This window comes from Amphibalanus amphitrite, unplaced genomic scaffold, assembly GCF_019059575.1.
Source record: "Amphibalanus amphitrite isolate SeventyFive unplaced genomic scaffold, NRLGWU_Aamphi_draft 000056F_arrow, whole genome shotgun sequence".
Classification (NCBI taxonomy): Eukaryota; Metazoa; Arthropoda; class Thecostraca; order Balanomorpha; family Balanidae; genus Amphibalanus; species Amphibalanus amphitrite.
The window spans coordinates 1,290,077-1,305,621 of record NW_024881552.1 but is presented as its reverse complement, the minus strand read 5'-3'; the positions used below and the strand labels follow the sequence as shown (position 1 = coordinate 1,305,621).

The 15,545-nt window shown below is 58.6% G+C and overlaps 1 protein-coding gene across 2 annotated transcripts; it reads right to left on the bottom strand.

The window, feature by feature from the left end:
* Positions 1-1,307: 1,307 nt before the first annotated feature.
* Positions 1,308-15,313, bottom strand: LOC122378248 (conserved oligomeric Golgi complex subunit 2-like). 2 transcript variants are annotated; one of them, XM_043359101.1, is made up of 12 exons: positions 15,228-15,313; positions 14,806-14,887; positions 12,561-12,788; positions 10,709-10,882; positions 10,115-10,339; positions 9,600-9,778; positions 9,355-9,475; positions 6,415-6,554; positions 3,916-4,108; positions 3,232-3,382; positions 2,608-2,890; positions 1,308-2,432 (listed from the first exon to the last, which is right to left on the bottom strand). In XM_043359101.1, exons 2-12 carry the CDS (start codon positions 14,866-14,868, stop codon positions 2,165-2,167), a joined length of 2,025 nt encoding a protein of 674 aa, XP_043215036.1. In that variant the 5' UTR covers positions 14,869-14,887; positions 15,228-15,313; the 3' UTR covers positions 1,308-2,164. The 2 variants fall into 2 exon arrangements, with proteins under 2 accessions (XP_043215036.1, XP_043215034.1); XM_043359099.1 differs by having other exon boundaries at positions 15,252-15,313.
* Positions 15,314-15,545: the final 232 nt, after the last annotated feature.

The window sequence follows — 15,545 nt, the reverse complement described above, 5'->3', positions numbered from 1 at the left end:
GTGTACTCACACGGCGCTGCGCAGGTCCGGCTACACAGACGGGTCGGCAGCGGCTGCCGGCGTCACCCGTCCTCTCCACAGACTGAGACCTGGGAACGGACGGTGCAGCTTAGAAACGATACACGCTCACAGCAGATCAGATCAATATGCAAACAAGAATATAACGTGATGAGAATGGGACCGTATTAGAGCCGGGCCCGGCGATAATCACGGAACATTAGTGTCGGGGCAGACTGCGGCGGGGCAGACTGCGGCGGGGCAGACTGCGGCGACCCCTAGGAAGAACAACTATTGTCATTATTTCCTTTCCCATTAATATTAAAGTATTGCCTGATTATCTCGTCTAGTGCTGCCATCTGTCGAATGTTGTTCTCCCTAGTTGTTCTTCCTAGGGGTCGCCGCAGTCTGCCCAGCCGCAGTCTTCCCCGACACTAATGTTCCGTGATTATCGCCGGGCCCGGCTCTAATACGGTCCCATTAGTGTCATGCGGGGCAGCTGATGTAGATAGCGCAGGTGTAGTTACCTACCACCTACCTTGGTTGTTTTCTCTTTTGGCGGAAACACGGTCTCGACTTCCCCTCCTCGCTCGCCCAGGTGTCTGTGTCTGCCGATTCCTTCTTGCGTAGCTGAAAGACGCCAATGGTTGGTAGGTAACTACACCTGCGCTATCTACATCAGCTGCCCCGCATGACACTAATAATCAAAATCAGGACTTCAGTTCAAGGACTAACTAGTTCAATCTTGGGATAAGGGCGTACTTACGCGGGTCTGTCCGCCGAGTGCTCGTCAGTCAGTAGGCTGCCGCATCTGCTCCCAGCTGGGCCAGCACCGTCTTCCGCTGGGTCTGGATACAGGGCGGCCTGCTCCCTCCTCGATGGACAGCCGGTCCTGGACAGGGACCCGGAGGACACCACCCTCCCAGGGGGCGGCAGTCCAGTCCAGTCCGTCCTCAGCAGCACAGACAGCGTCCCCACAAACAGCGGTCCAACGGAACCCGCCGCCCGGCCGGAGTGCGCGGAGCGATGGCCGGTTCTGAGCCGACCCGACAGGGATGGGCGGTAGACCGGCCAGTTTTTGTACAGGTCACCAGGCACCACTAATACAGTTGTGGCTGTCAGTAGCAAAAAGGTAGCCGAAGGTCCCGTTTTCCCATCAGCAAGATCTGAACCTCACGAATGTCGCCTAGTAAATCGAAGTACCCACCATGGCTTTCTCGAGAGAAGAAGTTCTAGACAAGGTCTGGAAACCATGGCGATAAGCTTGTACACGCAATTTGCGAGGGAAACAGTATCGAACAATGATGATAGTGACATAATTATGTATATTTGAATATATCTTTGACGGTATCAATAAATATGTGCGAGACGCACTGCATCCAACACCATAAGTCACACAAAGCTAGAATACATAACAAGGGCGGCTCATCGCATCCATAACTGCCTCAAAGGTCCCTTCTCCGTGAACTACGCACGGCGTAATAATGCCCTCATCGCACGTCTTGCATGCCCCGCTGGCCGACCAATGGTGCCCGTCTGTCAGTCAACCGTCTATGATCAGCCGGCGGCGGTCAACAGTCTGTCTGTGGTCCGTCTACATATGGTCTATCCATGACCCCATCCATGATCTGTCAGTCTGTGCCTGTCAGTGTATTGTCCGTCAGTTAACGATCCGCAGGTCTATGGTCAGTCCATGGTCCGTCCGTCTATGGTCCGTCCGTCCATGGTCCGTCCGTCTATGGTCCGTCCGTCTATGGTCCGTCCGTCCATGGTCCGTCCGTCTATGGTCCGTCCGTTCATGGTCCGTCCGTCTATGGTCCGTCCGTTCATGGTCCGTCCGTCTATGGTCCGTCCGTCTATGGTCCGTCCGTCTATGGTCCGTCCGTCCATGGTCCGTCCGTCTATGGTCCGTCCGTCTGGGAGCCGTCCGTCCATGGTCCGTCCGTCTATGGTCCGTCCGTCCATGGTCCGTCCGTCTATGGTCCGTCCGTCTATGGTCCGTCCGTCTATGGTCCGTCCGCCTGGGAGCCGTCCGTCTATGGTTCGTCCGTCCATGGTCCGTCCATGGTCCGTCCGTCTATGGTCCGTCCGTCTATGGTCCGTCCGTCTATGGTCCGTCCGTCTATGGTCTGTCCGTTCATGGTCCGTCCGTTCATGGTCCGTCCGTTCATGGTCCGTCCGTCTGGGAGCCGTCGGCGGCGGCCACCAGGGCCAGCAGGGCGCGGTACTCGTCCAGCCGGTCGGCGGCCAGTCCCAGCGCCGTCAGCTGGCCGCCCAGCCCCGCCACGTCCAGCGCCAGCTGCCGTCGGATCTTGTCGTCATCGGTGCCGCCGGCCGGCGCCGCCGCCGCGCCCGGCCGCGACTTCTTCAGCTTGCGGAGCGACTCCTCCATCTTCTGGACGGAGGTGAGCACCTGGGCCACCTTGTCCCCGTACCTGCCGGCGGCCGCACACCGCCGTGTTACCGGTAAATAGAGGACCGGTGGCGGGGGGCTAATCAGGATGGACGGTGAACTTCAATGATGTTCGATAATGGAGAGTTGTCAATATCATACAAAATTCAATGCTCATTGCTCATTGCAAAAAAAAGAAGAAGGTTCGATCCACTCACAGCGTACAGAGCTGGGTGGCCACGCCGGTGAGGTGGCCGGCGGTGACGGGCCCGTCCAGGCCGGCGCAGACCGTGTCGGCGAACTGTCGCAGCGGCGCCACCATCGCCGCCACGTAGGCGGAGGCGGCCGCCGGCGGGTCACGGTTGGTTCGGCGGTACAGCCGCGGGATCTCCAGCACGGCGCGCATCGGCTCGGCGGCGGCCGCCACAAGCCGCTCCGTCAGCAGCGAGCGGAGCCGGGCGGGCAGCGGCGCCAGCCGGGCCCGGCCCGTGGCCAGACTGGCTGCGTGAGAGGAGAGGAGGTACACAGTTACACAGGGGTACGCAGCAATCAACCGCGCCCGGCCCGTGGCCAGACTCGCTGTCAGATCAGGAGGGAGGGGAAGAAGGGAGCGAGGGTGCCTAGTTATATAGTCAGTGTCCGGACTCGCTGTGTGAGGGGAGCGGAGGGCTATTCAATATAAAGTTATACCATTGGGAGTGTGTGCCGGGTATGATGGCGGAAGGGTGCGGTCGCTGAGTTCCTGGGATCGCCGCTCGGGATCAGGACCACCGCTGCCCTCTACTGACTCGCTCTGAGAGTCTGGAACCACCCCCAGTGATCCGGGGCTGCCGCTGCCGTACCTCTGAGCGAGTGGGCGGCCTCGTCGGGCAGCCCCGGCAGCGCGGGCAGCACGGTCTCCTCCAGGAACGAGTCCAGTCTGCGCTCGAGCTCGGCCAGCTCCGCCAGGTGGCGCACACACTCCTCCAGGGACACCTCGCCCGACCGCCGCTCCTGGAAACGGAGCCAGCAGTGAGACGCGCCGCCGCGACCAGTTTGTGCCCGGACCGTACCACGGCCCTGTCCCGGCCTATAGTCCGTACCCAAGGCCCTATACAGAGTCCGTACCTAGACCCTGTCTGTCAGACAGAGACGGTTAACCGGTCCACTTCCCCGACTCATACTATCCCTGTCCCTGGTTTGCACGGCAGTCGTCACTCTGCCCCTCGTACTCGTACCTGGACCCCATCCGTCTGACGCGTACCCTCCGTCTGACCCGTCCCGTCTGCCCGGACCTCTATCCCAGCCGGTACCTGTCCCCGTCCCCTGTCTGACCCGTACCTCTATCCCTGGCCGGTACCTGTCCCCGTCCCGTCTGACCGTACCTCTGCCCGGACCTCTATCCCTGGCCGGTACCTGTCCCCGTCCCCTGTCTGCCCGGACCTCTGCCCGGACCTCTATGCCTGGCCGGTGCCTGTCCCCGTCCCCTGTCTGACCCGGACCTCTATCCCTCGCCGGTACCTGTCCCCGTCCCGTCTGACCCCTACCTCTGCGGCCAGCCTGTCCGTCAGCCAGGTGGCGTATCGGGAGACGATCTGCAGGCTCAGCTGCCAGAACCGGTGGGTCAGCGGCCGCAGGAACACCCCCGAGCTCCAGCAGCGCTGCAGCGCTAACCAGACGGCCGGCCCGGCGGCGCCGGAGGCCAGCGCCGCCTCCAGCGCGCCGCCGGTCTCCTGCAGTCTGAACCAGGGGGATGGGTCAGAGCGGTCTCCTGCAGTCTGAACCAGGGGAGGGGTCAGAGCGGTCTCCTGCAGTCTGAACCAGGGGGAGGGGGGTCAGAGCGGTCTCCTGCAGTCTGAACCAGGGGGGAGGGGTCAGAGCGGTCTCCTGCAGTCAGTGAACCATGGGGAGGGGGGTCAGAGCGGTCTCCTGCAGTCTGAACCAGGGGGGAGGGGTCAGAGCGGTCTCCTGCAGTCAGTGAACCATAAGGAGGGGGGTCAGAGCGGTCTCCTGCAGTCAGTGAACCAGGTCAGTGAACCAGGGGGGAGGGGTCAGAGCGGTCTCCTGCAGTCCGAACCAGGTGGAGGGGTCAGAGCGGTCTCCTGCAGTCAGTGAACCATAAGGAGGGGGGTCAGAGCGGTCTCCTGCAGTCAGTGAACCAGGTCAGTGAACCAGGGGGGAGGGGTCAGAGCGGTCTCCTGCAGTCTGAACCAGGGGGAGGGGTCAGAGCGGTCTCCTGCAGTCTGAACCAGGGGGAGGGGTCAGAGCGGTCTCCTGCAGTCAGTGAACCATGGGGAGGGGGTCAGAGCGGTCTCCTGCAGTCTGAACCAGGGGGGAGGGGTCAGAGCGGTCTCCTGCAGTCAGTGAACCATAAGGAGGGGGGTCAGAGCGGTCTCCTGCAGTCAGTGAACCAGGTCAGTGAACCAGGGGGGAGGGGTCAGAGCGGTCTCCTGCAGTCCGAACCAGGTGGAGGGGTCAGAGCGGTCTCCTGCAGTCTGAACCAGGGGGGACGGGGTCAGAGCGGTCTCCTGCAGTCTGAACCAGGGGGAGGGGTCAGAGCAGTCTCCTGCAGTCAGTGAACCATGGGGAGGGGGTCAGAGCGGTCTCCTGCAGTCTGAACCAGGGGGGAGGGATCAGAGCGGTCTCCTGCAGTCGGTGAACCAGGTCAGTGAACCAGGGGGACGGAGTCAGAGCGGTCTCCTGCAGTCTGAACCAGGGGGGGGGGAGGGGTCAGAGCGGTCTCCTGCAGTCAGTGAACCATGGGGAGGGGGGTCAGAGCGGTCTCCTGCAATCAGTGAACCAGGTCAGTGAACCAGGGGGAGGGGTCAGAGCGGTCTCCTGCAGTCTGAACCAGGGGGAGGGGTCAGAGCGGTCTCCTGCAGTCAGTGAACCAGGTCAGTGAACCAGGGGAGGGGTCAGAGCGGTCTCCTGCAGTCAGTGAACCAGGGGAGGGGTCAGAGCGGTCTCCTGCAGTCAGTGAACCACGGGGAGGGGTCAGAGCGGTCTCCTGCAGTCAGTGAACCACGGGGGAGGGGGACGGGGTCAGAGCGGTCTCCTGCAGTCTGAACCAGGGGGGAGGGGTCAGAGCGGTCTCCTGCAGTCTGAACCAGGGGGAGGGGTCAGAGCAGTCTCCTGCAGTCAGTGAACCATGGGGAGGGGGTCAGAGCGGTCTCCTGCAGTCTGAACCAGGGGGGAGGGATCAGAGCGGTCTCCTGCAGTCGGTGAACCAGGTCAGTGAACCAGGGGGACGGAGTCAGAGCGGTCTCCTGCAGTCTGAACCAGGGGGGGGGGAGGGGTCAGAGCGGTCTCCTGCAGTCAGTGAACCATGGGGAGGGGGGTCAGAGCGGTCTCCTGCAATCAGTGAACCAGGTCAGTGAACCAGGGGGAGGGGTCAGAGCGGTCTCCTGCAGTCTGAACCAGGGGGAGGGGTCAGAGCGGTCTCCTGCAGTCAGTGAACCAGGTCAGTGAACCAGGGGAGGGGTCAGAGCGGTCTCCTGCAGTCAGTGAACCACGGGGAGGGGTCAGAGCGGTCTCCTGCAGTCAGTGAACCACGGGGGAGGGGGACGGGGTCAGAGCGGTCTCCTGCAGTCTGAACCAGGGGGGAGGGGTCAGAGCGGTCTCCTGCAGTCTGAACCAGGGGGAGGAGTCAGAGCGGTCTCCTGCAGTCAGTGAACCAGGGGGACGGAGTCAGAGCGGTCTCCTGCAGTCTGAACCACGGGGATGGGTCAGAGCGGTCTCCTGCAGTCTGAACCAGGGGGGATGGGGGAGGGGTCAGAGCGGTCTCCTGCAGTCAGTGAACCAGGGGGGACGGGGGAGGGGTCAGAACAGTTACCATATCACGGAAAGTCGGCAACTACGATCAGTCAGACCCAGAGTATATCATCAAAGCGACAGTGTCACGTCTCATACACCTACCCAGCCACGAGTTAATTGTTCAGCGCTCTCACTATCCGCACTAAACTGTTGGGGAATGGGACGGATCAGCTCCCCTGAAGCTGGCCGCCTGTTCCCCGATCTCTCCCCGCCACTCGGGGCTCCCGGCTCACCGGATCTGGTAGTAGACGGGCAGGTTCCACTTTTTCATGAAGCTGTCGTAGGCCTCGTGAGCGCGCAGTCTCTCAACACTGGACATGGTGCCGCAGGCGCGCTCAAAGCGCTCCACAAACTCCATACTGGCCGTGTAGCGCTGCGGGAAACAGGGGACGTGTTACTACACCGGACACTACTGGGCGGCACTACTGGCCGTGTAACGCTGCGGGAAACAGGGACAGGGGACGTGTTACTACACCGGACACTACTGGACGGCACTACTGGCCGTGTACGCTGCCGGGACACAGAGGACGTGTTACTACACCGGACACTACTGGACGGCACTACTGGCCGTGTACGCTGCCGGGACACAGGGGACGTGTTACTACACCGGACACTACTGGACGGCACTACTGGCCGTGTACGCTGCCGGGACACAGGGGACGTGTTACTAAGCCGGACACTATTGGACGGCACTACTGGCCGTGTACGCTGCCGGGACACAGGGGACGTGTTACTAAGCCGGACACTATTGGACGGCACTACTGGCCGTGTACGCTGCCGGGACACAGGGGACGTGTTACTACACCGGACACTACTGGACGGCACTACTGGCCGTGTACGCTGCCGGGACACAGGGGACGTGTTACTACACCGGACACTACTGGACGGCACTACTGGCCGTGTACGCTGCCGGGACACAGGGGACGTGCTACTACACCGGACACTACTGGACGGCACTACTGGCCGTGTACGCTGCCGGGACACAGGGGACGTGTTACTACACCAGACACTACTGGACGGCACTACTGGCCGTGCACGCTGCCGGGACACAGGGGACGTGTTACTACACCGGACACTACTGGACGGCACTACTGGCCGTGCACGCTGCCGGGACACAGGGGGCGTGTTACTACACCGGACACTACTGGACGGCACTACTGGCCGTGTACGCTGCCGGGACACAGGGGGCGTGTTACTACACCGGACACTACTGGACGGCACTACTGGCCGTGTACGCTGCCGGGACACAGGGGGCGTGTTACTACACCGGACACTACTGGACGGCACTACTGGCCGTGTACGCTGCCGGGACACAGGGGACGTGTTACTAAGCCGGACACTATTGGACGGCACTACTGGCCGTGTACGCTGCCGGGACACAGGGGACGTGTTACTACACCGGACACTACTGGACGGCACTACTGGCCGTGTACGCTGCCGGGACACAGGGGACGTGTTACTACACCGGACACTCCTGGACGGCACTACTGGCCGTGTACGCTGCCGGGACACAGGGGACGTGTTACTACACCGGACACTACTGGACGGCACTACTGGCCGTGCACGCTGCCGGGACACAGGGGACGTGTTACTACACCGGACACTACTGGACGGCACTACTGGCCGTGCACGCTGCCGGGACACAGGGGGCGTGTTACTACACCGGACACTACTGGACGGCACTACTGGCCGTGTACGCTGCCGGGACACAGGGGACGTGTTACTACACCGGACACTACTGGACGGCACTACTGGCCGTGTACGCTGCCGGGACACAGGGGACGTGTTACTACACCGGACACTACTGGACGGCACTACTGGCCGTGCACGCTGCCGGGACACAGGGGACGTGTTACTACACCGGACACTACTGGACGGCACTACTGGCCGTGCACGCTGCCGGGACACAGGGGACGTGTTACTACACCGGACACTACTGGACGGCACTACTGGCCGTGTACGCTGCCGGGACACAGGGGACGTGTTACTACACCGGACACTACTGGACGGCACTACTGGCCGTGTACGCTGCCGGGACACAGGGGACTTGTTACTACACCGGACACTACTGGACGGCACTACTGGCCGTGTACGCTGCCGGGACACAGGGGACGTGTTACTACACCGGACACTACTGGACGGCACTACTGGCCGTGTACGCTGCCGGGACACAGGGGGCGTGTTACTACACCGGACACTACTGGACGGCACTACTGGCCGTGTACGCTGCCGGGACACAGGGGACGTGTTACTACACCGGACACTACTGGACGGCACTACTGGCCGTGTACGCTGCCGGGACACAGGGGACGTGTTACTACACCGGACACTACTGGACGGCACTACTGGCCGTGTACGCTGCCGGGACACAGGGGACGTGTTACTACACCGGACATTACTGGACGGCACTACTGGCCGTGTACGCTGCCGGGACACAGGGGACGTGTTACTACACCGGACACTACTGGACGGCACTACTGGCCGTGTACGCTGCCGGGACACAGGGGACGTGTTACTACACCGGACACTACTGGACGGCACTACTGGCCGTGTACGCTGCCGGGACACAGGGGACGTGTTACTACACCGGACATTACTGGACGGCACTACTGGCCGTGTACGCTGCCGGGACACAGGGGACGTGTTACTACACCGGACATTACTGGACGGCACTACTGGCCGTGTACGCTGCCGGGACACAGGGGACGTGTTACTACACCGTACACTACTGGACGGCACTACTGGCCGTGTACGCTGCCGGGACACAGGGGATGTGTTACTACACCGGACACTACTGGACGGCACTACTGGCCGTGTACGCTGCCGGGACACAGGGGACGTGTTACTACACCGGATACTACTGGACGGCACTACTGGCCGTGCACGCTGCCGGGACACAGAGGACGTGTTACTACACCGTACACTACTGGACGGCACTACTGGCCGTGTACGCTGCCGGGACACAGGGGACGTGTTACTACACCGGACACTATTGGACGGCACTACTGGCCGTGTACGCTGCCGGGACACAGGGGACGTGTTACTACACCGGATAGGCGGACACTATTAATGTCTGCTGTTGGGAGTTTATAATCTATGCCGCTAATACGCATAGCCGTGTGCCAGGGCAGCGGCCTGACCTCACACAGAGCCGACTGCCGGACCTGTCTCACCTCATAGAGCGTGTTTGGGTTTCCCGGCGCGAAAATGGCCGGCAGCTGCTGCTCCAGTTTCTCCACGATGCAGGGCCACACGGCGTTCACCAGAAAGTCGTACCGGGGCGCCGTGTGGGCCCTGCGGGTAGAGAGGACCGGGAGCGACGGTCAACCATCGGAGCAGGGATCGTAACGGAGGCGCGGGTACATCGCATATCACGGCACCGGCCCAGCAGCCCCCGCCGTCCCGCTCCCCCTCTCACCCGTGCTCGCGCCGAGTGACGGACACCAGCAGGCCGGCCCGCTCCGAGACGAAGCGCAGCACGTTGTCAAAGAGACCGCGCAGGCCGCGAGGGCTGTCCCGCAGCGCCGCCGGGCTGATGGCCTCCTCCATGTAGGGCTCCACCACCCGGTCCCGGAACAGGGCCTCCGCTACTGACACCTGGTGGAGAGAGCAGAAACTACAGGTTAGAACGGAACAGGGCCTCCGCTACTGCCGCCTGGTGGAGAGAGCAGAAACTACAGGTGAGAACGGAACAGGGCCTCCGCTACTGCCGCCTGGTGGAGAGAGCAGAAACTACAGGTGAGAACGGAACAGGGCCTCCGCTACTGCCGCCTGGTGGAGAGAGCAGAAACTACAGATGAGAACGGAACAGAACCTCTATCGTTAACGTCTGGCGGTCAGAGCGCCGGCTAGAACACACCGAGAATTGAAGAGAAGCTGCCACAGCGCCCCACCTAGTCCAGAGCAGTAGCTGCCCCCCCCCCCCATACCCACCTGGTCGAGGGTTGCGAACACTCGCAGCACGTGCGTCAGCCGCTCCGAGTCACGCCGCTCCAGACCGGCCAGGAGCGCGGCGCGCAGCCGCTCCTGCAGCCGGCCGGCCAGCGCGTCCACGCGGGGCCGCAGCCGGCCCACCAGCGCCGCGCGCTCGCCGCAGTGGCCCAGCGCGTACGTCAGCTGGTTGTACTCGGAGGCGGCCCGCTCCAGGGTGTCGCCGTCCTGTCAGAGGGGCGGGGGGGGGGGGAGTGAGGAACCGATCGCTCACACATGGCCGTAAAAACGCGGCCTGATAGAGGTCACTCAGGTCGAGCGGTCAGCGGGAACACAGCTGAACACTGGGCCGCTGTGGTAAGTCCGAGCGGCGCCGACTGCCAGCCTATTGGTGCGGTGGATCCATCAAGCCCGACTGAGGAATGGCTGCTAAATTTGTGTCACCGAGCCAATTGACATCATCATCCATTCCTTAGGTCCATTGGTACGGTGACTCTCAATTTACCATCCCTTCCTTAGTCGGACTTGATGAATCCACCGCACCGAAGCGCGTTTCTTTCCCGACTGACTGTTGAGCCGCGGTCGGCGGTCGCTCACCGGGTCGCAGCTCTCCGGATCGTCAGCGGAGGCCAGCAGCGCCTCCAGCCGGTCCAGGTAGCCCGGCAGAGAGCCCAGCAGCCGCAGGTACTGCTTCTGGGCGCGCACCTCGTGCAGCCGCGCCATCCGGCCGCCCGTCTGCTCCAGCAGCTCGTCAAACGAGCGGCGCACGCTCTGCCGCCGGTCAGACGGATCATGGACACCGGTCAGACGGACACCGGTCAGACGGACACCGGTCAGACGGACACCGGTCAGATAGACACCGGTCAGACGGGAGTACGGGACACGGGCACCGGTCAGACGGACACCGGTCAGACGGACACCGGTCAGATGGACACCGGTCAGACGGACACCGGTCAGACGGACACCGGTCAGATGGACACCGGCCAGATGGACACCGGCCAGACGGACACCGGACACCGGTCAGACGGACACCGGTCAGACGGACACCGGTCAGACGGACACCGGTCAGACGGACACCGGTCAGATGGACACCGGTCAGATAGACACCGGTCAGACGGGAGTACGGGACACGGGCACCGGTCAGATGGACATCGGTCAGATGGACACCGGTCAGATAAACACCGGTCAGACGCACACCGGTCAGACGGACACCGGCCAGATGGACACCGGCCAGACGGACACCGGCCAGACGGACACCGGTCAGACGGACACCGGTCACCGGTCAGAAGGGACACGGACACCGGTCAGAAGGGACACGTCACACGCGGGACCCACATGATTCGGAACAATAATGGCTTTCAGACAGCACGGAACCTCCCCGTCATATGACCGGTTCGTCGCTCATAACCAGAGGAGCACCAACAAATGGGTCGTACTCGTATAGGCAACTAATACACAGTGACAGTAACGGGGCACTGGTCAGTAAGGGGCGCTCGGCGGACGGTACTGGTCAGTGAGGGACGCTCGGCGGACAGTATCGGACAGTGAGGGGCGCTCGGCGGACGGTATCGGTCAGTGAGCGGCGCTCGGTGGACAATATCGGACGGTGAGGGGCGCTCGGCGGACAGTATCGGACAGTGAGGGGTGCTCGGCGGACGGTATCGGACAGTGAGGGGCGCTCGGCGGACGGTATCGGACAGTGAGGGGCGCTCGGTGGACAGTATCGGACAGTGAGGGGCGCTCGGCGGACGGTACCGGACAGTGAGGGGCGCTCGGCGGACAGTATTGGACGGTGAGGGGCGCTCGGCGGACGGTATTGGACGGTGAGGGGCGCTCGGCGGACGGTATTGGACAGTGAGGGACGCTCGGCGGACAGTATTGGACGGTGAGGGGCGCTCGGCGGACGGTATTGGACGGTGAGGGGCGCTCAGCGGACGGTATCGGACAGTGAGGGGCGCTCGGCGGACGGTATTGGACGGTGAGGGGCGCTCGGCGGACGGTATCGGTCAGTGAGGGGCGCTCGGTGGACAGTATCGGACAGTGAGGGACGCTCGGCGGACGGTATCGGACAGTGAGGGGCGCTCGGCGGACGGTATCGGACAGTGAGGGGCGCTCGGCGGACAGTATCGGACAGTGAGGGGCGCTCGGTGGACAATACTGGACAGTGAGGGACGCTCGGCGGACGGTATCGGACAGTGAGGGGCGCTCGGTGGACAGTACCGGACAGTGAGGGGCGCTCGGCGGACGGTATTGGACGGTGAGGGGCGCCCGGCGGACGGTATCGGACAGTGAGGGACGCTCGGCGGACGGTATCGGACAGTGAGGGGCGCTCGGCGGACGGTATCGGACAGTGAGGGGCGCTCGGCGGACAGTATTGGACAGTGAGGGGCGCTCGGCGGACGGTATCGGACGGTGAGGGACGCTCGGCGGACGGTCGGGAGCGTCTCACCAGAACCTCCTCCTTGAGCTGGCCCAGCGGCATCTCCAGCTTGCTGATGCTAGCGTCGAGCCCGACCAGGTTTGAGGAGAGGTTGACGAAGTCGGCGTAGTCCCTGTTGATGAGGTCGATCATGGAGGAGCGCAGCACCTTGAGGTACATGCCCAGGTCGGTGCGCAGGCTCTCCAGTCCGGCCTGCTGGCGGTACCGCAGTACGAATCCGTCCACGCTGAACTCATCCTGCCGGAGAGCGCCGCCAGACACTCAGCTCACTAAAGGACAGTGCAATTTAGCGACAGCACAGCGACGGACTGAGTGGAGGATATCGCAGCTCACTGACGGGAAAACGGAACTAGTGACCGAACACCAAACTTGGTAAAGGACAACGGAACATACTCGCCAAAAACGAAACTTACCGACGAAAAACGGAAATTAGAGACAGAAAATGGAACTTACTGACAGAAAACAAAATTTTATAGAAACTGGAATTTAATAACGGCAAACAGGGCTTACTGACAGCACATGGAACTCAATGATGGCAAACAGAAATTACTGATGGAAAATCATACTTGCTGGTAGAAACTCAGGTTTTGCCTTGTGGTACATTTACCTTTGACAGCAAAGGTGCAATGACAACAAAGAAGCATTGATGGCAAAGGTGCAAAACAGCGATTTTAGATGTAGGCATTCTATTAACTGATCATGCCTTGATCATGCCAGTTCTTTAACCCTATTCAGTCCTGAATAATCAATGTATGCTATCAAGATGCTACAAATAATCTCAATATCATGTTAGGTCATCATGTCATGTCAACATGTCATTCATGATGAGTGAACTTGACTCATTAGCCCAAAAGGTACCTACTTGCCCTTACTAGGGCAACTAAATGGCTGCTTTTAACTTTTTAGGATGTTGATATATAAGAAGATATATGCAAAACATGTTTCTTAAAATGTTTTAAGTCATGCACTTAAAGGAAATAGTTCACTTTCCTGAAATTAGTATTTTGCTATGGATTTATGTTTTTTTATGCTCAAAATGATCAGAAAATAAAACAAAACGTTTTTGTAAAAAGGATTATTTTCTATATTTTAGTATAAGAAGAACTATATTCTATATAAAATAATGTTTGACGCGGAAGCTTATTACGCGTTGACCAATCATATTGCGTAGGACAAACCCATCGGCTGTAAGCAGCATTCTGATTGGCTGACGATGACGTGACTGCATTCCTCAGCAAGGCACGCATTCCTCTGCAAGGCACTCTTTTCGGAACGAAAAATGGAATATCTTCGTCTAGGGTGATCGTTGGGCCGTAAAAGCTTCTGATTTGTGCTAGTCTCAGCGCAAGCAACAAAACTGCTATTCCAGTTCCAAACCCCATGTTAAAAGTGAACTATTTCCTTTAAAGGGCTTCAAGACTGCCCCCACTAAGTGGCAATTACTTATGACAATTCAATAACATATTTTGTATTGAACATTAAACAACTGATAGGTACCTTCTCTTCGATCAACTTAATATTATTTCCTTCCATCAGATTTCACTTATTCTTTAGTAGTTCAAGTTACTCTTATTTGTTGTCTGTTAAAGGGACTATCCAACCTTCTAAAATGTTGTTAAAACCAGTTAAATTGTGCCCGACTTTATAGATTAGATGACCAGGAACACGGTTCTGGCATTTATTTTTCATTAAACATCTTAGGCTTCCCATATTCCAAACACAAACTTTCAAATATGTGACGTCACAGCCCAAAATTACCTCCTTCCCCAGGCCACATTACTGTCATAAAGCTGATTCTTTTTACTCTGTAGGCACCACAACAAAGTTCAGACCAAGTTTTAAGCGATTTTTCAACGAACAAACCCATTTAAATCAGAATGACTAAACGAACGGTCGCTCCATGTTGAAGATAGGGCCTTGTACAAGGCCCATTTTCAAATGAAGGGAACAAATTTCTTCAACACCAAGAGGCCGCGGGGGTTGCAACCTAGATAGATAGTGGTTTCTGAACCTCGCCGCAAACTTGGCTATCTCAACTCAAACCCCATGTTAAAGGTGGGATAGTCCCTTTAAGTCATTTCTAACCAAAGGGTGTTATGAATTGCAGTGCCTCAGTAACAATTAGGCTTAGGTAGGAACTTCAAAAACAATTAAAATAGGCAGATACCCACTCATTTGCCCAAATAAGAATGCCTACAAATCCATGATTTTGATTTGAAGCTGAGTAGCTATTCATTCTTTAGTTTACACATACCTTGAAGAATTCTTCCTTGTTGAAGCAGAGTTGTGATGATTCAAAACCAACTATTTCTTTCATGTTCAGTAAAGCCAATAACCTGAAACAGGACATTTTTATTTGTAAAATCCAACTACTAGTAGTTGGCCCGACTGGCGTACATGGCATACACAAGGTAGGTCTACATAAAACTCTAGCATAAATTAAATTAGGAATGATAAATGTACAGGTCTCGCGGGTTTTAGCGGTAGGTTTTGCACCTGGAAAATTTAGTGTACTTCAGGCTATATCTTCGTCGTCTTAAAGCCAAAACTTTTTAAGTGTTGAAGATGCGATTGACTTGTTCGGTTCACAAGCCGGCCATGATCGTGTAAAATGGCTTCATCGTAGATCGATTAGTTTCTGAGATATAACCGGAAATGTAAAAGTGCAAAACCTACCGCTTAATTTCGCGAGAGCCGTACCAACGAATCGAGTTTATGGCTTATGCAGTGGAGCGGATTCAGTGTTTGTGTTTACCCAAGGCGCATCAGCATCAGCATTGCCTATGGCATTGCCCAAGGCCATTTACCCGCCTGCGTTGGGAACGTCTTTAGACACCCATAAATGAATGTGGAATACGTGGTTCTCCTAAAACGTGGAATTCGTATATTTCGTTTTAATAAATGACGTACATATGAGTAAATTTGGCTCAAGGTGTAGAAACCATAAATTTTTACTAGCCAAAATACCTATTCACGGTTGAATTAATCAAAAAA